We start from the raw sequence: 23,144 nt of genomic DNA, 5'->3' as shown, positions 1-23,144 counted from the left end.
TCTGCAACTTCCTCCACAGGTATGGATGATGTCGAGCCAAATGCTCTTGATGGACTCCGTAGGCGGAGTATGGATACTCTCGATGGCTTCGCTGCATCTAGCTCGCCATATGTACCAAGTTGCAATGCTATTCCAAATCTCCCATCTCTGGTATGAGCCTGGTCTCCAGTGGTCAGTAGATGGGCTTGTGACTGGTAGTGCTAAAATGCGGAGGTAAGAGACCTGAAGGGCTATCCCCCCACCACCCTCCTCGTAAGCCTTGACAACCTCAGCCTCTGTGGCCCAAGTGACAATGCCCCATGTATGATCCGGGTCGAGGCTCTGTCCATCATGAAGATGCGGAGAACCTTCGGGCAATCCCAAAGACAATGTCGTTGAGACTCATGAGGGTGGCTGCATCGCGGCCAAGCTGCTGGTCGACCTTAATTGTCCCAGAGCCTCTTCCAAAAATCTGAGAGGAAACACTGGGAGAGGCCCTGTGATTGCTGCCAATGTACTGTTGCTGTCGGGGTGTCGTCAATCTTCGGCATCTGAATCCTGCGGCCTAGCTACGCTATGTATGCAAAAAAGGAGGCATCAAGAGTCTCCTCTCAATCAGCAAGATCATGCCAAGTCCACTCTCCCGGGTCGCATTGTAGGCGCATTAGAGATCGGCTCTCCCATACCCATAGCCACCAGAATCTCTCCCCGGTCACCTTGGTCGGCGGGGGGTCTATGTGTCACTCACATGCCTGAAATCCGATCACTCTCACCCGTTGTAAGGTGCAGCCACTGAAATCCTCCAAGGGAAGCTCAGATCTCTCTAAATTGCCATGGGGACCAATAGAAAAAATGAGCAAGTCTCTGCTCTCATCCGCACCATGGACTGCCAATAGAATATCATGCCTAGTAAACACGCCTAGCCACTGCAGGGGGTCGGGTTTGGGATAGGTGCCAACCACTCCTGAGGAATAGCAGAGTCAATGTCGATGCTGAGCTTGTCTCTACCCCGTCCTTGCCAGTTGGGTAACTGCCTGTGTATAAGCCAATCTCCAAGGGACTTGGTTGGTTCTATGCTCAACGCACCCCATGATACATGAGGTCGGCCCCCAACATATGGCCACTAGGTAAGCAGATCAAGGGTTCCAAATCAATGGTTGCCAAAGATGCTCCTCTGAGGCTATTAGAGCTAGTTGCCTGAGGGCTGGCTTGAGGTGCTCCCAAGCTCGGAGTAAACTGGTTGCAAATGTGTCCTCAAAAGCTGGGCTAAGTTCGCGGGCCTACATCTTTGTGAAGATCCACTTGGTACTCTGCGGCCAAGGGCCCTCTAGACTCCGGGTGCAGGCTGAAATTCGGGCCAAGAGGAAGTCCTTCCAAGGCTCACCATCGGGAACAATCAGCTTGCCCAGCAAGGCGCGACTTTGAATAGCAGGGCCAGGCCTCCTCTACGTCATGGCTGCATGATCACTCTCCATGCCACCTTGGCCCTAGCAGGCCTCCCGTCACTGCGGGCCCTTAAAAAGTTCCGGAACTACTGTACCTGACCAATACATGCTCAGGAGAAGGACCAACAGAAGTAATGTACTACATGGTGGTAGACTGCAAGAGTTGTGTATTTTGGTTGAACACAATGCTAATCAATACACTTAAATACACTAAGATTTGATGGACACTTGCTCAAATGCAAGAAGTAATTTGTTGAATTGACAAGAGACACACAATGAGCCGGAACGGCCGACCCCTCCCTCAAATAAAGTATATTGATCTTGGGAGGATCAAGTACATAGTGTCATGGGCATTTCTGACCAGATTTCCATACCAATGCATATGAATACAATATTGCAAACAAGTGGTTGTCGATGTAGACTTGCAATCCACACTACCCTCTCAAGTGCCCATGTTCCCTACCATCTGCTCTCTATTGTTCCACCAACACATTGTAGCAACAATCTGCAAGAGAGCACGTAGAACAAGAGAACACTACACAGGGTATGTGATCTTGTAATCCGGTTCCTTCCTCCTGTACTTGCTCCCATATTTAAGCATAAAAGCTTACCAATAGCAAGTAGAGTCGATGACAGCGGAAGTCTTCGCGATGGAAGTCCTTGGATTGAATGATGTGTTTGGCCTTTTATATGTGAACTTGATGCTGGGAATGCTATGCTAAATGCTCATGAATGCTAAGAATGCCATGTCACCTGTACACCAACTAGGTGTGCAGTACGAAGGGGGGACGCAATCCCTGGAGCCCAGTCTCCTGAGCTGAGAGAAAACTGCTCATCTCGACGACGGATAGGAAAAGGTAAGGTGCCAGAGGACAGCCTTGTTGGACCGTGCGGGAAAGGGGAATCTGTTGCCACAGGCTCCTTGAATGTGAAACTTGTAAGAGTGCATAGAGTGGAAGCAAGATGAGCACTAGAGTGTGCTGATTTGAGATGTGCGAGAGAGAGAGAGAGAGAGAGAGAGAGAGAGAGAGAGAGAGAGATATGAAGCTAATAAGCTGAATATAGTCTCATAAGTGAAGGATACAAAAGGTGAGAGGCCAGCCCGCCTATATATAGGTCATATGGGGCTGGCCGACTAGAGCAACAGGCCTAGCTGACTGGACAAATAACCTGGCCGGTTGGAAAAATACCAAAAAATGAGGAAAAAACAAGAGAAAATAAGGGTGGCCAACCCACAACAAAGGGCCATAAAAGGGATCAAATACGGGCACAATACATGGGCAAAATATAGGGATGAATATGCTAACACCCCCTCTCAGCACCAGATGCTGAACAAACTCTGAGAAGTCGAAGATGAGAAGCCAAGGAAGCTTGAGACACCGGCTTGGTGAACAAATTTGTTGCATTCTCTGCTGAAGGACAATACTCCAAACGCAAATCTCCAGCAAGAACCCGTTCACGAACATAGTGATACTGAATCTCAATGTGTTTTGTACGAGCATGAAACACAGGGTTCTTGGGGATGGCAATGCAACTCTGATTATCACACCAAAGAAGAGTAGATCTAGTAGGAGGAAAGCCAAGTTCTCCCAATAATCTTTGCAACCAAATCACTGAAAGAGTGCACAAAGCGGAAGCAAGATAAGCACTAGAGTGTACTGATCTGAGAAGTGCAAGAGAGAGATGAATTAAAAATGCTGAATATACTGCAATGAAAGCAATCCCGAGCAAGAGACAAACTAGTCTTATCAGTGAGGGATACAAAAGATGACTAAGCCATGAAAAAGTGAGGAGGCAAGCCCACCTATAAATAGGTCATGAGGGCTCGCCGACTGGAGCAAAGCAACTCGCCGACTGGACAAACCAGAGCCTGGCCGACTGGAGAAAAGTCACCCAACCTTGCAAAATACTAGGAAAATAGGGGTAGCCAGCCCACCACCACACACGACTCAACTAGAGGGATACGTAGATGAGTAAGGTTTTTGAGTTCTAGGAATTGAGCGCGTGTAGCCCGCTGCCCCCTGCGCCTCCCCCTTCGCAGTCGCCGCCGCCTCCTCCCCCTCCTCCTTCACCCGCCTGTCCCCGCAGCCCTTCCTCCCCTCCGCCTTCATCCCGCCTGCCCCCCTCTGCCCCCCGCCTGAGCCAGACCCTTCCGCCCCCGGCCTTCCTCTTCCGCGCCGCCCTCCACTTCCCCCCCCTTTTTCTCGCCTTCTCTGCGCAGCCCCCCCCTCGCCATCTTTCTTCCTCCGCCTCTCTCCCTCCCCCCCGCCCGCCTTTTTCCACCTCCTTTCCCCCCCCTCCTTGCGTCGTCGGCTTCTCCGCCCCCCGTCCCTGCCTCTCCCTTTCTCCCTGCCTTAGCCCCCCCCATCCCCCCCCCCTTTTTTTTGTTTTTTTCGGCGTCTTCAGCGGAGTGGCGTGGTCTTTCTTGGGTTCGTCTCGTCGATTCAGCCAGTACCTGGTCTTTTTCCCCTAGGAGGACTCCATGGCAGCCTCTCCGTCAGCCCCGACCGATACAGGTCTTCGACTAGACTTCTCAGATGCAGAGCAGCAGCTTCTCGCGTCCTCCGTTTCTTCTTTGGAGGCCTCCTCCTTGGTTTGCAAGGTGGTGGGTAGCCGCCCAATGCGGAGAGAGTTACGCGACCTACTTCAGGGTAGCCTCATCGGCGAGACTGCCAGAATCGTCAGCGTGGATTTTTTAGGCCGCGGCTACTACCAGGTGGAGTTCGAGTCCCCACCAGCAGCTCAGAGGGTGCTGGCTCGGAGCCCCATTGCCCTACGCTCCTCTCGGGCGTTCTTGGCGCGATGGACACACGGTTTCGACCCATCGTCTGATCCACTGGCAGGCGCGACTGGATTCCCCATCACCGTCTGCTTTCCAGGTCTCCGAAGGGAGTACTTGCCCCTCCTGCCGGCCATAGGCAAGGCTTTCGGGCAGGTGGTGGAGGTGCCACAGACCGCGGCTTCAGTGGTTGCTCGGGCAGCAGGACTCCCGGCCATTCGTGGTGTTGTTTCGTCACCGGAGTCCCTCCCGAAGACGATCCTCCTCCCTTGTCTTTCTGGAGGACATCTGATTCAGCGCGTGGAGTATTCGGGCCTCCCCGGTCAGTGCTTCATATGCCGGGAGATGGGCCATCTCGCACGCTCCTGTCCCCGCAAGGGGGCTAATCCTTCACGCTTTGCTGCCTCTGGACCCCCTGCGGGAGACCCGAGAGGTGGCCATCCACCTCCGAGACCGGACATCTCTGGCTCGTCACAGCAGGCGCCACCATCGGACGAGCAGGCTCCGGCGGAGGACGCCGCACAGACTCAGGAGGCTGGAGGCTGGCAGGAGGTTCGCCGGCGGAAACGCCCGGCTCGCAGGGACCGTCGCAGACGCCAGCAGGCAGCGCAGGCTGGCGGACAGGATGGTGGACGGGCGACTCCGGCTGGCCCACAGGCACCTACCCGCATTTATGCTCCAGTCAGGGATAGGCGGCCGGTAGGTCCCACCCCGATGGACGAGGATTCAGTCTCAGTGCCCGTTGCTGAGGCCGATGGAGGAGTCTCCCACGTGGAGACCCCACTCCCGCCTCCCCCCGCGGGGGGCCCCGCCCCCTCCTTGGAGCAGTTCCCTGAGGATCCCCGGCCGCACTCTGCGACCCCCGGCTCTCCTCCCCCCCACCCGGAGAGCACTCTTCCCTCCTCCCCCCCTCCCCCCCCCGCCCCCCCCCTCCCTCCTCCCCCGGCGGCCCCCCCTGACTCCTATCCTCTGGCAGATGCCTTTCCATCCTCCCCTCGCTCTCCCCCCTCCTCGCCGCGCGCCCCCATCCCTCCTTCAGCCTCTCCAGGATACTTCGCCAGACCACCCACTGCCCCGGGGCAGCGCAGCTGGGTAGGCCAGAGTTCAGTCCAGCGGCTGTTTCACCGCCACTCCGGGCCGGTGGAGATGGCGATCCTCGCTTCACCCGCCACAGAGTTCGCCCCAGCCTCCCCTGGGGGGCCCCCGCGAGTGATGGGGCTACCAGTGGATTACAGTTTTTTCAGGTGCCTCCAGCTGGATGCTGGCCCATTCGAGACTCTGGTCGCGCCCCTGCGAGTTTGCGTGGTGTGCCATCCCTCGCGTTCTCCTTCAGTGGTGAGCAGCATGGTGGCCTTCTCCTTTCCTCTCAGCGTTGCCCCAGACACAGCCTGGGATTGCAGCTCTGTAGAGGAAGTTCTGCGTGACCAGATACTGGAGTTTTCTCACCACTTCAGCGACCTGGGGCTCACGGATCTACTGCAGACCCGACTTCACTCAGCCCGCATGAGCCTGTTTGGTATAGGAGATTGGCGGGTGGATCCGGTCCACACATCAGTTGAGGCGGTGCTACTGATTCTCCTCCATGCCGCCCCGAGGGTGCAGCCTTCCTTTAGGTACTTATATGCAGAGGATTGGTCTCACGCCTATGCTCTGGATAGGGCGAAGGCGGAGTGGGGCTGGACTCAGACACAGGTCACCCTCTTTCTGGAGAGACTCCGCACCCGGACAGACAGTGATTATTCTCCCTCCAAGCCGGCGCCCAAGACTCCTAGAGTGGAGGGCAGATCATCCGGGCCGGCTGAGAGGGGTGAGCCAGTGGCGGCTTCTTCACTTGCCTCAGCTCATCCATGAGGATCCTCTCATGGAACATCCAGGGTCTCGGTGGACATCGCTGCCACATTGGTCGGGGCAGACTTCGTCAGGAGATCCAGAGGGCTCTCGTTGGAGGACCCATAGATATTCTTTTCATCCAGGAGCACCACCTTTCTGCCGGGCGTACCCGCATCTGCGGGAAGATCTTGCCAGGCAGGAGTCACACTTTTTGGTCCCCGGCATATGGCCCCCAGGGGAACCAGGGCGGAGTATGCATCTCAGTCAGCGAGCAGCTTCTTTCTGAGGTTGTGGACTCTGGCACTCTAGTTCAGGGTCGAGCGCAGTGGGTCATCCTTCGGGTTGGGGAAGACCGCATTGGCTTCCTCAACTTCTACGCCCCTAACGGGGCGTCCGGGAGAGCCGAGTTCTGGAGCACCATCAGGCAGTCCCTCCCCTTGGCAGACCACTGGTGCCTAGGAGGGGATTGCAACATGCTGGAGGACGCAGAGGATAGGATGGGGGGCAGCCAGGAGACCATTCATGGGCCAGAGCTAGCTGCCTGGGAGGAGCTAGTGCTACAGGTGAGAGGCCAGGATCCGTGGACTCTCCCGGAGTTTGGCAGGTTGCAGGGGAGTCTATCTTTCTCGCGCTCGGATAGACGAGCCACAGGCGTTAACCTTTCCCGCATCGACAGATTCTACATTGATGAGTGGGCCTGTGATAGAGGCGGCACTGTGGGCATACTTGCTGGCTCCTCCTTTTCAGACCACTTCCCAGTGCTTCTCCAGATTGAGGACCCTTCGAGAGGAGAGCGGGGCCAGAGCGTCCGGATTCCTGATTGTCTCATAGAGGAGCCTGAGATCGCACTCAGAGTTGAGCAGGTCTGGCAGGAGCTACAGTTCAGGAGAGGCTCGGCAGCCAGTGATCTTGCCAGTGGCTTGCAGGAGATTAGTCGGATGCTCAGACTGGCTGCCTTGGACCGTCTGGAGGCCTTCAGGGAGCAGGAGAGGAGCCTACGGAGGAGTTTAGCGTCCCTCCAGAGACTCCAGGAGAGAGATCCTCTGAGTCCTTGGATCTCTGAGCAGATGGAGACAGCTCGCACTGAGATCAGATCCATCGAGGAGAGGCGGGTGGAGTTCCGATTCCATGCTCGGTCTTCTTTTTGGACTCAGGCTGGAGATAGAGTGACTCGGGATTTCTTTGAGGCGACTGGGCCTCGCTTCAGACGAGAGGGTCTCAGGCGGCTTCGTCAGGCTGATGGCCAGGTTGTGGTGGATCCCCCCAGGGTGCGGGCGATAGCCACAGATTTTTACAGGGTTCTTCTCTCTGCTGAGCCGGCAGACGACAGGGTGAGAGAGGCTAGGGAGGCAGTCTGGAGCTTCACGAGACCGGTTGTGCCGGCCCATCTACAGCACTCCCTTCTCTCCCCCTTCTCGGATACGGAGCTGGAGGAGGCTCTTCAGGCATTACCGCGGGGCAAATGCCCAGGAGAGGACGGTCTTTCAGTGGCTTTCTTCCAGAGGTACTGGGGCCTCCTTCATAGGGGCTTCAGATTGGCATTCCAGGAGATTATGGAGACGGGAGTCATGCCGGATAGCATTGCAGAGGGGTTGATTCACTTGATCCCCAAAGAGGGCGGAGACAGACTGGAGATTAGACAGTGGAGACCGATCACCTTGCTAGGCACGGCCTACAAGGTCCTAGCTAAGGCGATCAGCAGGCGGCTTCAGCCTCACCTTCCGGACATCATCCACTCCACGCAGACAGGCTTCATCCAGGATCGGAGCATTCTGGATAACATTTTCTCTTTCTGGGAGGCTACGGCCTTGGCTAGATTTCGGCAGGAGGATTTGGCGGTGCTCCTTCTCGACTTCGAGAAGGCATATGATCGGGTGGACTGGGCCTTCTTGGAAGGCACTATGGAGAGGATGGGCTTCCCCCCTCAGTGGATCCGTGGGGTATCTGCACTCTACACTTCGGCTCATAGCCAGGTGCTGATACAGGGTGTGTGCGGAGAGAGGTTCCAGCTTTCGCGCTCGGTGCGGCAGGGGTGCCCCTTGGCGCCCTTTCTTTTTCTTTTTGTGGCGGAGGCCATGAGCACCTTCTTGACGGCACAGGATACAGGTTTGAGGGGCCTCCAGCTTCCCATCCGCACCTCGGAGGAGCTCCTAGACTCGGAGTTTGCGGATGACACTGCTGTCTATCTTCAGGGAGGTGAGGAGAACCTCCGCCGCTTCGCCTCAGCCATGGACAGGTTTTGCAGAGCCTCGGGCGCTTTGATCAACTGGCACAAGTCGTGTGGGCTGTGGGTCAGTTCTATGCCCCCCCCGACTTGGAGGCCAGTTGATGGTTTTCAGTGGCTGCCCCCCGGCACTACAGTGCGTTATTTGGGCTGCTATGTGGGCATTGATATTTCTCCGGAGCAGCAGATAGCCCCCCTTCTTCTGAGCATTCGGAAGAAGCTTCTGTATTGGAGTACTGCTCGTTTATCTCTGGCTGGCCGCGTAGTGGTGGCCAACCAGGTTCTGCTCGCTACCATGTGGTACATCACTTCCTGCTGGGCCTTCTCTCGGGCGTGCATTGGCCAGGTGCAGAGGCTCATCAGGAACTTTCTTTGGTCCGGAGGCGATGGGCGACCCGCTAGGGCAAAGGTGGCATGGGCTGTGATCACTCAGCCGAGGGAGAGAGGCGGCCTGGGCATTGTAGATCCTATTTGCCAAAGCCGAGCTTTGCTTGGCAAGCTGGTAGTTCGTGGTCTCCTGCCAGGTGTTGAGCCGTGGAAGGAGCTTCTTGTTTCCAGGATGCTCAGCCGCACTCCGTCTCTTAGCGGCCCCTGGAACCCCAGCATCAGGTGGATCTTTACGGAGCAGCGCTCCAAAGGAGTGGGCCTTGGCTTCGAGGAGCGTTTTGCAGCCAGCCTTCTGAGGGCCTGGGCGCATCTGAGGCCGGCACTCTTCCAGACTCCCCCGGGCACCGATGAGGAGCGCCTGAGGCAACCATTGATCTGGAACCCCTTGATTCGTCTCCCCAGTGGCCATATGGTTGGCTCGCGGTCTCACGTGTCGTGGGGCCCGTTGAGCTCCGGCCCAGCCCAGTCCCTAGACGATTGGATATGTTTTCAGCAGCTGCCTCCAGAGGCTCAGGAGAGGAGACTCAGTGGGATGAGGGGCAGAGAGTTGATGAGACAGGATATTGAGGCGGCCATCCCCCGGGAGTGGAGGACCCCAGTACAGGACCCTTCACCTCCACAGTGGATGGGTGTCTTTACTCGGCATGAGATCCTCCTAGCGGTCTGCGGCACAGCGGAGAGAGTCGCCCCACTCACTTTCGAGGTGGGAGAGGGTGGCCAGCTTCAGAGGTCACGACTAGATTTGGATGGGTTCCAGGGTTGTATCCTTCAGAGGGTTCGGGTGGTCGGCTTTCATCAGAGACAGTGGTATGTAGACCCCTCACCGGCCTCGATAGGGGAGGATTGTTCTTGGAGACTCTGGGCTTGGGACAGCAAGCCTCTTGTTCGCCTTCAGTGGGACCCAGGGGAGTGGTTTTGGCGAGATCCCTACTCGGCCCCTACCAGCCCTGCCATTCCCTTTTTTCAGTACACAGCGAGGCTGGGGCGGCGGATTCAGAGACACAGGATAGAGAGCACCCCGGCAGCGGCCGAGCATTGGCGGCGACAGGGGCTCTCCCCTGCCTTTCTTAGGGACTTCTGGCAGCGCCTTTGGGCCAACTTCCGTCCCCGGAAGGTGACACTTTTTCTCTGGCTCACAGCGCATAGAGGATTGGCTGTGGGGGCTTGGCTTGCTTTTGGTAGACACCCAGCGTCCTGCCCTCGGTGCGATCATGCACAGGAGTCACAGCGGCACTGCTTATGGGATTGCCCACAGGCACAGCAGGTCTGGCAGCGCGCTCTCAGGATGGTTTTTGCAGGTTCTCCAGGGGAGATGTTGGTGACATGGGGTGCGGTAGCTTGGGCCACGGATAGCGGCCCTGCACTTGGATATGAGGACGCTCCTGGCAGTGTGACCATCCAGGTCTCTGACAGGGCGATGGCGGTGGTTCCGACGCCAGACTTCTCCTCGGCAGCCTCTCAGGAGGGGGTCGGGCAGAGATGGGAGTTGATCAGCAGCATGACGGCCTGGCACATATGGAGAGCCCGATGCAGGGAGGCCATTGACCACCAGACGACTCCACCGGCGGAGGTCATACAGGCCCTCTGGGTGGACATCATCCACACCTTGAGAGGACACTGGGGGAAACTCCAGGGAGACTCGGATCGCATGAGAGGGCGCCGCAAGGCTTTCCTCCGCACTTGGCAGCCTGGCCCTTTCCTCACCGCGAGGGACGAGGATGTCATTTGGCACTATCGGCCGCCAGTTTGGCTTTTCTCACCTCCTTCATGTATTACTAGGTAGCCCCCCCCAGAGAGCGGCCAGCCACGGGGGGGAGCTCAGGTGTTCATTGTGTTTTATCCCTCCTTGCGAGGTGAGCTTTGTAGCCATATGGCGTTTTCTCATTAACTAATAGAAGGATCTTTTTTCCGGAAAAAAAAAAAAAAAAAAGCCAGCCCACCACCAAGGGCCATAAAAGGGACCAAAAGGGGACACCAAACATGGGTAGAATCTGGGGATGAATATGCTAACACCCCCTCTCAGCACCATATGCTGAACAAACTCCGAGAAGCCAAAGATGAGGAGCCAAGGAAGCTTGAGAAATCGGCTTGGTGAACAAATTTGCATTCTCTGCTGAAGGACAATACTCCAAACGCAAATCCCCAGCAAGAACCCGTTCACGAACATAGTGATACTGAATCTCAATGTGTTTCGTACAAGCATGAAACACAGGGTTCTTGGCGATGGCGATGCAACTCTAAAGAACAACCAAATACCCGCAAACGAACAACATAGGGTTTCTCACCATGGAAAGCCTCATATGTGAACATAGGCATCAGAGCGTTTCAGTCCACATAGGGTAACACTGAAACTGAAGTCCCAAATATGACATTGTATTTCAACTTTGTATCATCAGCAACAAAGAAAATACACATATGGGTGGGGGACTCTGCAGTGGGTATTCAGGACCCAGTTTGGTGTCGTGAGCATGCTTTTCTTCTTCCTTACTTTGTTAATTGTGATTAACGCACTTCAATTGGGGGTCATAAACATGATCAAAGCTTTTGCGCTTGTAAGAGAAAGCATGCAAGACCTCCATTCTTCCCATCTATTCTTGACTTCCCTCTTTTGGAGCGAATTGCAGCTGACACACAGAGCAAGGAACAGCTCGGAGGACATAAATCAGCAGAATTGTAGCTGGGAGGACAGAAATCAGCAGAATTTTGGAATAGGATGAGGAATGAGGAGATAGGGTATCTTTCTTAGGAACTGCTACAAGTTGGCCAGCCCATAAGTATGATAAAATTCAATTAACATGTTTATATTAGGTCAAAAAGGTGCCCAAACCTGGGCTACTTGGACAGGCTGGTTTGCACATAGCTTAGGCTGCCCAAAACTGGTCCAAAACTACCTCTAACCTGTACATTTCTACTCCATGCTGATTTGCTCTTAACTCCAACCTCTTTCTTCTGTTGGTCTTTGGTTCCCAATGTAACATGCACCTATGCAGAAGCGTTTCAAAGATAAGATTGGTGGCTGGCATCTCCTGGGGCATCTCGCTCCTCCACTCAGCAGCGGTGTCAGTGAGCACACGGATGACCGGATTAATGCGGGAAGGGGTTGCCTTTGATTCAAGCATGCCCACTGTTCTCACTGTGAGCTCATCCACCATGGCTAGGTCGCATCCCATCTCCTGAGGGTCGTCAAAGATGATGTCGTGTTCTGTCCTTCCAGAGAAAGCTAAAATGCTCTGACTATGAGCTATTTTACCCTCTCAAGCACACTCCACTGCTGGTTGGTGTATTTGCTTGATTTATTGCAAGAGAATGAAGAGGCACAATCACTCTTGAGAACATCTATTATCTAGTATGTAAAGTCACATGGCCCGGCTTGATGAAACCAGTGGGGGATAAGATAAGGTTGGTTGCAGAAGCTAGACGATTGCTAGTGGTGGATTGATGTAGCCGCAATCACTTGACCGCCCCATGCTATCTGAGTGGATGGGCATCACCGGGACTGGACCAATGTGATCTTGCCTCGGTTAAAACAAGGCTCATCTGTCGACTTGGAGTACAAACCCCAAAAATCACCCTCCATGGAGCAGGCCTGTTTGATTTGTCTGACTATCTTCTGCATGAAAACTGATGATTTAATGGGAATGCACCACCTTTATAATGCACGAAAAGGCTTGTACTTTTTATTTGATGGTTTATGTGACTAACTCCACTATTTACTCAAAATTATATAATTTTTAATGTTCTGTGGCTGAAGGATGCCTGCTTTTTGTGGTTTCTTTTCAGGTGGGATTTCCACTTATGGCAATTTTTTGTAGCTTGTTTGCCTTCATTCGGTGGGCCCTCTCTCTCTCTCTCTCTCACACACACACACACACACACGCATGCTTGGCAGGGCCCATGTAGTACATGTGCCTGTCTTCACTTGGTAGATGGGCCTTTTCTTTCCATGTTTTGTGACCTTAGTTACACATGTACTGCATTTTTGGTCTCATAGACCCATTGAGTCTTTAGTAGGTGTTAATAATCTCTCTCTCTCTCTCTCTCTCTCTTTGTCTCTCTCTGTGCACACCTCTCTCTGGGTGTGCGCGTGCTGGCACTGCGTTTTATGCATTGGCGGGCTCCTATTGAGAGATTGTGGGTTCAAGTCTCCTTGCCCGCTGGGATCGTATGTGGTCCACTAGCTTGGCTATGACGTGCAAAGACATCTCATCTCTCTCTCTCTCTCTCTCTCTCTCTCTCATTGTAGCATTGTACCACTCGCACTTACATGGCTGTGGTTGTTTTTACCCTCAACTCTAGTTGGGTTTTTTTAATCATGCTTTTTCCATCTGTCACTTCGTGCACACATTGCAACACTTTTGGTCTTTTGTAGACGTCAATAGACCTTTCTTTCTTTCCTCTCTCTCTCTCTCTCTCTCTCTCTCTCTGTGCGCGCGTGCAAGCTGGCAGTGTTTTATGGGGTCCTATTGAGAGATTGTGGGTTCAAGTCTCCTTGCCTGCTGGGATCATTTGTGGTCCACCAGCTTGGCTATGACGTGCAAAGACATCTCATCTCATCCTCTCTCTCTCTCTCTCTCTCTCTCGCTCTCATTGTAGCATTGTACCACTCGCACTTACATGGCTGTTGTTGTTTTTACTCTCAACTCTAGTTGGGTTTTTTATCATGTTTTTTCCATGATTCTGTCACTTCGTGGACACACCGTAACACTTTTGGTCTTATAGACCCTTCGGTCTTTTGTAGACGTCAATAGAACTTTCTTTCTTTCCTCTCTCTCTCTCTCTCTCTCTCTCTCTGCCTGGCTCTGGGTTGAAATTCTTGAAAACTTCATTTTGTGGGGCATATCATGGATCATCTCTTGGTCTGCAGGCTGTACCTGATGTAAGAATCTCTCATGTCATTGTCATCTCTATATCACACGTACTGTGACAAGACAGTCACACATCATTGCCATCTTTGTCTCACATGGGGGCGGGGGTGGGGGTGGGGGGGGCGGTGCGGAGCCTCTTTTCTCTCAAGTGGGGAAAAGTTATTCTCCTTTTGTGTAACCCCTTTCTGAAGTTTATTTTTGTAATAAAAACGATTGGGGGTTTGTTTTGTATGGATACGTTGGTTTAGGGGCTTTTGAGTGATTTTATGCCCTTGCCTTGATTGCTGACCCTTCTGTAACTCGTTGTGCCCAGCTGTATACTTGACAGCACAATATGCCAGGCGCGAAATGAAAAGAATGGAAGAGGTGATTACCACTGACCTAGTGCAAGGGATCTTTTACTTGAACATTATGATTTTGGGCATGTTCCTGGATTCATCTAGGTATATATATTACGATTTTGCATGCTGTATGAACTGCATAAATGGATTGTCCTCCACCTATCTATGCTCAAGTCATCTTGATCGGTGATACAAGTTGTCTTGATTGGTGATATCATCAGGAAAGGGAACGGGAAAATGCTGAAAAACTGAAAATTGAGGAAAAGGATCGCAAAGAGGAGACTCAAAAGTTGCCTGGATTCCAAACACTTGAAGCCAGACTAGATGCAATGGAGGAGAAAATCAGGGAAATGGAGCTAACAAATGCCAAAACTATAGCAGGGGCAGGGGGAGACGACCAGTGGAAAAATGTTGAAATTGAGAAGCATAAGAAGAATGTGAAATCAGACACCACGATGCCACAAGACATAGTGATCAAAGATGCCAAAGCACCAGAGACTGTGTCACAGAGTGTACCCTCCAAGGAAGAAGATAAGAAGGATGCTGAGAAGCCCCATGAATCAAAGAAAAAAAGAAACCCTGAGAAGAAAGGGGACTTGCAACAAAACACACCTTCCAAAGAAGAGCTCAGAGAGAAACTGAAGGATGCTGAGAAAAGTAAAAGCTGAAGGGGTGCTGAGGGAAAAAAAGGGACATAAGGACTGCAGATCATTCGACAACTAGTGACGGGTTTATATACGAGCCCGCCCAGGTGTATTACCGTTTCCCATGTTTCCTCAAGCATGGCTAGTTCTGCTATTTGGCATTCACTGTGAGGGGTTCAATCTAGTGCTTGATTTTCTGTACACTAGAGCACAACGCATGTAATCATCTCGAGGAAAAAGAACACCTGTGGTGAGAGTTGCTGTGCACTTCCAAGGTGAGCATTTTCCAGAGACACTTGCAGGTTGCTAGTGTGTTTCCGTTCACCTCTTCCTAATGAGGAACCGTTGGTTCTTGAGGTGATGATTTAAACAAAACCGATGGGTTGTCATTTGGAAGCTACAATGGTGGTACCATACCCTGATAAAACAGAAAATGTGTAAGCACACGAATGCATCCCTCCATCACTTTAGACCTGATTGTAATTGATTGCATAACATAGAAAGCATTTTTTGGGGGGTGGAAAACCTGTGAAATTTTATCAGCTAAAATTCCCAGTTTTGATGGTGAGACCCTGATGTAGAAGTGAAAGGTTGACTTGAATGTGAAGCATCTTGTCCTTGCATAAACATTTGGTTGAAGTTTTGTCATTTAGACATCATTTATGGAGCACTTGTTATTCCCTGCTCGAATTGGTGCAGGATTGTCTGGTGAATATGTGTTGCAAATGGCACGGGAAGAAATGGTAGGGGCATAAGTAATTTGATAGGACATTGTTTCACAATGTAGTCTCAGCTTGTGTCATGGTGTTAATGTGGAGGATATATAAATAGTGATATAGCTAGAGGGCTTCCTAGTTGGACTTGTACTAAAAGGAAATAGGGGGTGTTGGGTATTTCGGAGCCTTATGTGTGTGTAATGTGTGAACACCTGTTTGTGTACCCGTTTATGTGTATGTTATATCACCCCTTAAAAGGTGTGTGTGTGTTTGTACATGTGAACCCACTCTTATGAGTGGATAGGATAAGTGTGCCACATGGCATCTGCTGTGTGAGATTTATTTGGGTCACAAGATAAGGCCTTGTGCCTAAAAAAGCAATGTACTTGATGAATCTAATGCAACAGTCACATCATTGAGTCGTGGAGTACACTCTCTCTCTAGCTTTGTTCTCTTTCTAGGTTTGTTCTCTTTCTACCTCTCTCTTCTCTCTACACCATTGTCACACACCATAGCTGCATACCTGTGCTAATCCTAGTTTTGTGCAGCCTTCATTTGGTATCAGAGCTTTGGTGATCATCCACTGTGTGTAGTTTTCCTTAGAGCAAGAACTATGTTTCTTCTCTCTCTCAACAGGTGTGTAGCTCTACAACCCGGTTTGCCTGTATCTTCGCCCGTTGTTGCCTGGTCTCAGTCAGCTCCACATGCTATTGACGGATTGAGCTTCTCCTGGTGGCTCTGGCTTGTGAACATGCCATCGCCTTTTTATTGGCCCGCTAGCATAGGCTTAAAGGCTTAAGCCTTGGAAGTTTAAGTATGAAGCTGCCTCATTTGTTGCCTTCCTGCGCAGCCGCCTTCTCCTCTGCCCCCACATCTTCGCACCACCAATTGTGCCGCCTCCTGTTTGCGCCTTTGCTCCTGGCAGTACTTCAACTGACTTCTTTGCGCCCCTATTTGCTGCTGCCTAGCCGACTGCATCCTCTGCAACTACTTGAAGGCTTCCACATCAGCAGTGAACACTAGGTCTACAAATTAGGGCTTTTCAAATCTGAGGTTAAAATATATCTGCATTCAATAAAATTTGGGTGTTAGTTGGTTTTGGTGAAAATCAGCTATTTTTTTCCCGGAAAATAGACTTCTATTGACTATGGAAAAAATCTACAAGTAGGGAGACGGCAGACCAAGCAAGGGGGAAATCTCAGCCGATCAGGTACCTTGTGTTGCCAGCTGGGCCCCATGATCCTGTTCTCTCATGACTTGGTCATGTTCTGTTTTTGCAGGGCCCCATGATCCCGTTCTCTCATGACTTGGTCATGTTCTCTTTTTGCAACCCTCGAAATCCTTGAATCCTAACCCAAGTGGCCCTCGAAGATCCCTGAATCCTAGCCCAAGTGGCCACGAGCGTGTGGATAATCACACCAGATACTGCAAATGTGCATTGCTTCCCAATTCAGCGTGGCAAGGACTGTGCAATCAATGACCACTTCTTTGCTCCTAACTTACTCACAAGCTCCACTATCCTTTCATCCTCCTGTACACACACAACTGTATAAATTGTCTCGAGAATGATTAATCGACAACCAAAGTCCATGCAAAAGGATCAAACCATCACCTCTTTCGTCCAAGGCCCTTTCACAAGATCAGGATTCAGAACCTTTTGCCAGCGGTGGAGGCATTGCACATCTGTTCGACCGGTGAAAAACTCTGCTGCATTTGTTAAAAAATCCCATGTGAGACATACCACGGCCAAACATTCAGAAGCCAAAGCTGCTTATAAGGTTACCTATTTTCTTCCAATTTTTGCCATTGTAACAGTGGACAGCTCTTCTGAGAGTTTCATCCTGAACCCCCCCAAAAAAAGCATCAATCAATCCCGTTGTTCTTCCAACCACTAAATCAAAGCAATCTATCAGCCCTCCATGACAGCAAGTTTTATCGAACGCTTCCACTGAACCTACTTCTTGGGGTGTCCATCCACCTTTGGAGGATTTCCTTTTGGGTATGCCAGTACGGCTGTCAATAAACAGGAGTTAGTTATAAACTTGATGATGTAGAGCATGAAAGTAAATCCTACATGAAGGTGTCTTTGCAGACTTCTAGACATATGATTCAGAAGGGCAGATGGAGCGTTGCCCTTGTACAGGCGGCAGACTGTGTTTGTCAAAAACAGATCCTGGAGCTCCAGAAAACCCTGATCTATCGGAGACAAGGCGCTGCAACGAAGCTCTCTCCCGCCATAGCCAGAGGACCCTTCGTGAAATTCGTATCCAGCATTGGAACTAAGACTCGTTAAAAAAAACTAATGCTGAACACCCAGGGTTTCTGCGGAGACTTCATGAAAACCCTAATCCGCCATAGGCAGACTAAAGAAATCTCATCCGCCCCCACAAAAACAGTGGAAATGGGGAAGACTCTGGAAGACCCGCGCCGGTGAATTCTTCTTCTTTTTTTGAATTGGCTCGAGAAGCACAAATTTTCAAACCTCGCCAAGTCCAAAACCTTAATGAATGCGCCCACAACGTATGCACCATGGATGAATAATAAATTAATATCCAACCGAAAATGTTGTAGAGGGGTTGCAATCTTACATATATGTAAGTGTGTGTGTGTGTGTGTGTGAGAGAGAGAGAGAGAGAGAGAGAGAGAGAGAGAGATGTGTGCTATATACATACATACATACTTACATATATGTATATATATAAGTATATATGTATGCATGTGTATAGATGTATGTATGTATGTATATGTGCATGTGTGTGTGTATACATTAATACATATATGTATATATATATGCGCATATATATACATGTGTGTGTGTGTTACATACATACATTATATTATATTATATTATACACACACATATATATACTTATATGTGTGTGTGTGTGTATAAATATGTGTGTATATATATGGGGGATTTTTTTTTGAGAGCTTTTTTTACCACTTTGGCATTTTGTGAGCAATTTTGGACACTTGTGTATTTGGCATATTATTTATGTAATACATCTTCCTTGGCCTTGAAACTACATATGAAATCAAAACCCCTTACTCTTACCCCAAATCACCCAACCCCTTAATCTTATCATACCCTTAATCTTACCTTAATCAAAACATGGATAATAGCCATATTCTCAAAGCAGTGACAATAAACCAAATAATATAACGCAACCATCCAAGCTAAGATAATAACCATCCAAACTACATAATAAATCATAATTATCATCTAAATCAACACACGATGCAAAATTACTTCTGTCAAATCTTGGATATTAACACTCTTCTCAAAGCATTAGCATCACCCTAATTATCATCTAATTCAACACACAATCCATAAAAGTTTTTATCAAAGCATGGATAATAAGCCTTTTCTCAGAGCATGAGAACTTTTATCAGAGCATGGATAATAATCCCTCGTCCCGCATTCACATCAAACAAAAAAATGTTCACCCACTAGAATAACCAAAACAAACTTTCAACCAAACTGTCATGCCGTAATTGGTCTACTTATATAACCTTTGAAACACACAAAAGATGCAATACTTACCTCTGAGAATTTTTAATTTCTTTCTCCAAAATGGTTGATGGGAAGAGCTACTAGGATATACACATGTCAATGCAAGCTATTCTAAGGAACCTCTAAGTTACCCCATGGTTATCATCTCCATGTAGACACATGATAGTATGAGTCTACCTTGAAAATCTTCCGAAGTGCCACACTCACCTTTATGTGTCTGCACATGCTCTCTCAATTGAAAGAGAATGCCTACTAGTCTAGAATCAATGTGTTTTCACATACTGTCATGATTCAAAGACACATATCTTGCACTTCATGATCACTCCTAGTCAATGTGTAAGGAGCATCCTGATAGAGCCACATGAACAAACATGCATCATGATAGGAGCCTCTTTAGAAGCAAAGCTGACAATGTCACATTAGATTGTCCTTGATAAAGTTGTTGCACACTTAATAGTAATACATACATAACAGAATACTTGCACACATAAATTAGACTCTTCATGTAGATTTGTTTTCCCTCAAGTGCGGTTGTTTTCTCCATGTGATTAGCAATTTTTGAGAGGAAATAGGAAGCAAGGGGGTTACCAAGAGGATATTTCTGATAGGGCTTCAAGCTCCACCAAGCTCCACCCTCATTAAGTTTGAATACTTCCAATCTACAACTTAGATTATGATACATTAAGCAAATCATTTGGTTTGATTTTCTTTCAAGGGCACACGTGACCTAGCCAAAAATCTTACAAAAAATGCAAGCTTATCTTTAGCACTATAGGAGAGGTCTTTGTGTATAGGGGGGGTTAGAAAAGCAATGCTTCATACATGAAAATAATTAACCTATGGCCATTCCACATTTTATAATTTATCATGGTACAAGGTTAATTAACCATGAACATTGCATGCCATTAAGGATTATCACCACGCAAAGGTCTTTTACAACTTCAAAAGTGTGATGATGTAGGATCTCAAAATCAAACATGGAGTAGCATAATCACCATAACCACCAAAAAGGGATGACAAAAAATGGTTATCACTAACAAAGATAGAACGCAATACTACATAGCAAAAGGGGATAGGATGCATGGGCTACTAGAGATTGCTTCTAGGACAGTTAAGGGCTGATGAAACATCCTTAACTGAAAGGTGGGTTGATGCACAAACATATTCTCAATTTTGCAAAGCCCCAATACACGCAACAAACATAGTATAGATGTTTTCATGCCAAGTATGGTTTTCCCATTGACTCTCTTTTTTAAAAATCGAGGCACGTGAACATGGCTCGGTCTTTACGTACACATTATATATCACGTGTGATATTATGATCTATGTGCCATGTATAAGTGACATCGTCATTACAAAAACACAGCATTTGTGCTTTTGGACGTCTTGGTTTAGGGTGCCGTCTCTCTCGAAGAAACAAGCAACATAGTAGCAAAATAGAGCAGGCAACTACTGTTGGTGCTCCTCTTGTATAGTTTTGAATGTATCGGTTACACTTAACCTTGTCATCTATCAAACTAAAGCATTTAACCTTGGATTTGACTGAAGTTCTTCAAATTGCTCACCAAGTTCTATGGACTGCCTCTTTGAGAAATGATGCTCCCCCCCCTTGATGTTGTACTGAAGCCATGCCTTCACCTTGAGACTAAAAGCTGATTTTCCTTGGTTGACGTCTTTGCCTTTATTCTCTATTCTCCATCACATATCCTGGCCGGTGTGAGCTATTCTCAACATCAATTCCCTTGGACTCACATCTCTTCCTTTGCACTATTTCCCTATCCCCATGAAGTGGTCTTGGGTCATCATACATTAGTGTCCCTACTACTGTTTTGTGTACCATTCATGCAACTTGTGGTAGTATGGTTTGAACTGCATACAATATGATCTTCTTTTTAGGAGGATGCCTCAATATGAGATAATGATTCTTTGTCTTCTTGTAGCTCTCACAGCTACCAAAGATGTTGTTCCAAAATCAAAGAGGGAACCTTACCCTTGTACTGCTTCCTTCCTTGCCTTGTTCTTGCCTCCTTAGCTCTCACACAAACCAAAGTAGGGGAGAGGAAGAGCTTGAGTTCCTTGTAAAGCAAACACACATACACAAGAGAGAGAAAGACATAAGAGAGAGATGGATGGCTAAACTTTCTTCTCTTCTCTATAACCATAAACTAAAGAGATAAGAGTACATACACTATAAGGGAAAGTATTCTCCTACTATAACATACAATGGTCGGTACATAGTGTGAACCTGACTATATGAGTTGGCACTATAACTAATTCAGACTCTAGTAATCCAAATATTGTCACATAGCCTGCTAGTGGCATATCAACCATAATCTTACTAAACAGTGCGAGTGGCATAAGTACGAAAGCTATCACCCATGTGGGTCATCAATGTCCCGCCTGCCACACTACTTGATTTCGATATCTCAACACATGTGTCATTTGAGACAACAGATTTGGGGTCATTGCATTATTATTTGGGCACACGGTTTATGCAACATGATGATAGTATTGTGATGTTACAGAGTCAAAATATATAGAGAGGCTGCTTACACGGTTTAGTCTTGAGAAGACTATAAGCCTATTGTTGCTACACCATTAGAGATAGGTGTTAGGCTTAGTTTCCAAGATACATGTGAACTATTTGATGCATCACTTTATTACAACAGGCTATTGGGTATCTTATCTTTCTATGTAATATGAGGCCACATATTCAGTTTTTGGGGTCTCCTAGTTGAGCAAGTTTATGCATAGTCCCAAAAGTAAGCATTGGCAAAGACTACCACACAAGTGTTCAGATACTTATAGGGCACTCAGTCCCTTAGCTTATTCTATACTAAGGGGGATGATATTTAGCTGCATGCTTTCAGTGATACCGATTGGGCTAGATGTTATGACATGCGAGTGTCCACTAGTGGCTTTTGGTTTCACCTTGGTGATTCATATATATCATGGCTCAGTAGAAGCAGCTAATAGTGGCCACTCTGAGCTATGAAGCTGAGTACAGGGTAGCTTTTACAGCGATTGTGGAGTGTCTATGGCTCAAACGCCTTTTGTCAGATCTTAGAGTTGGATAGCAGTTCCCCACCTTCATCTTCACTGATAGTTCAGCCAAAGTACAACAGGAACCTAGTGTTTCATGCTCGCACAAAGCACATTGAGGTGCATTATCATTATGTCAGGGGAGAGGCTCATTGAAGGAGAGATTATCTTGGATTATGTCTTTACACACAACAATGTGGCAGACAATTCACAATGGGGATGGATTAGAAGCAGAATCTCTCATCCACCTTATGGGTTTACAAAACTGTCTATAAAACTTCATCTGGGACTATGCCATACAACCTAATCTTTTGACTTCATGTTATACTTCTAGTTGAATTCATGATCCCAACTTTCACGGTAGCAAAATGGAGTGGACACAAGAAATGAGTTATTTGAATGACTCATGGAGCTTAAAAATTTTGATGAAGCAAGGCTTCATTGAGTGGGGTGGGCATGTATGCCGAGAAAAAAAGAAGGAAAAGGCAGTTTAATACTAATATCAAAACCAAGAGGTTTAAGGAAGGGGACCTAGTCCTACTTTATAACCTTAAGAAAAATAGAAGAAAATTAAAGTTAAGAGGGATGGGTTCTTTCAGAATCTACAAACTCATGACTGGTGGAGCCGTACACCTTGATGGAGTGTAGATGGAAGGATACCTCAATGGGAGTTAAACTTAGAAAATACTATGGGCCATTGTCCTATAAACAACTTCAAGCCATTCACAAGGCTAAAGAAAAGAGGAAATAGGAGGCTGAGATGAAGAGATGAGCCAAAAGGAAAGGTAAAACCCAAGAAAAAAAGAAAAGCAAAGGAGAGATATTATACCTATCCACATGGCCAAAATGCATAACGATCAAACGACGAGGAGGAAGAGGTTAAACCCGCAAAGAAGGATTTGCCTAGATTTCCCCATGAACAAACAAAACATAGCCAAACTTGCTTTATTGGATATAGGAGTAGGAAGAAACTTAATGTTAAACCTCTGCCCTTGATCCAACTTAAGTTTTGGTACAAACAATCTTAGGACTTTATAATAAATGAAAAGGGATGTCAAAGCTCAAGTTTCATGTTAATTCTTACCCCATGGAAGGTAGTTTTTACGTTATGCGTGCAAGTACAATGCTAAAAGAGATCATCCTTGGAAGGGGATAGATTGCCAAACAAGAGTGCAGCATGGATTGGGCCATGAGGACCACCACAATTAAGCTTGCGCAACAAATGGTAAATGTTCTTCTCGCTCTTGGAGGAGAACTAGGACATATCTCTACTAAGATCTAGAAGTTATTGACATTACTACAAGAAAGTTTAATAGAGCCAGTAAGTGCAATCATTCATAAACTAAAAACCTTATCCAATTAACTCGCACCACTTCCC

At 48.6% G+C, this 23,144-nt stretch overlaps 1 protein-coding gene and 1 long non-coding RNA gene across 7 annotated transcripts in view; one reads left to right on the top strand and one right to left on the bottom strand.

The window, feature by feature from the left end:
* The window catches only part of LOC147640421 (uncharacterized), a 53,276-nt gene extending 38,155 nt beyond the window's left edge, over positions 1 to 15,121 (top strand). For all 5 annotated transcript variants that reach the window (XM_086780349.1, XM_086780352.1, XM_086780339.1 and 2 more), the window contains 3 exons: positions 12,425 to 12,474; positions 13,823 to 13,875; positions 14,072 to 15,121. In XM_086780349.1, the coding sequence (XP_086636475.1) occupies positions 12,425 to 12,474; positions 13,823 to 13,875; positions 14,072 to 14,518 (550 nt within the window). In that variant the 3' untranslated portion in view covers positions 14,519 to 15,121. The remainder of the gene's footprint in view (positions 1 to 12,424; positions 12,475 to 13,822; positions 13,876 to 14,071) is intronic.
* Positions 15,122 to 15,548: 427 nt separating this feature from the next.
* On the bottom strand, positions 15,549 to 17,668 carry LOC147640420 (uncharacterized). Of its 2 annotated transcripts, XR_015263014.1 has the most exons (6): positions 17,352 to 17,668; positions 17,169 to 17,223; positions 16,994 to 17,051; positions 16,823 to 16,917; positions 16,425 to 16,741; positions 15,549 to 16,275 (listed from the first exon to the last, which is right to left on the bottom strand). It is a non-coding gene; the product is annotated as an uncharacterized LOC147640420 (long non-coding RNA). The 2 variants fall into 2 exon arrangements; XR_015263013.1 differs by having other exon boundaries at positions 17,169 to 17,668.
* Positions 17,669 to 23,144: the final 5,476 nt, after the last annotated feature.

Source organism: Cibotium barometz, chromosome 3, assembly GCF_041138505.1.
Source record: "Cibotium barometz isolate CiBa-2024 chromosome 3, ASM4113850v1, whole genome shotgun sequence".
In the NCBI taxonomy this organism is placed as follows: domain Eukaryota; kingdom Viridiplantae; phylum Streptophyta; class Polypodiopsida; order Cyatheales; family Cibotiaceae; genus Cibotium; species Cibotium barometz.
This window is presented reverse-complemented; position numbering and strand designations above follow the sequence as displayed.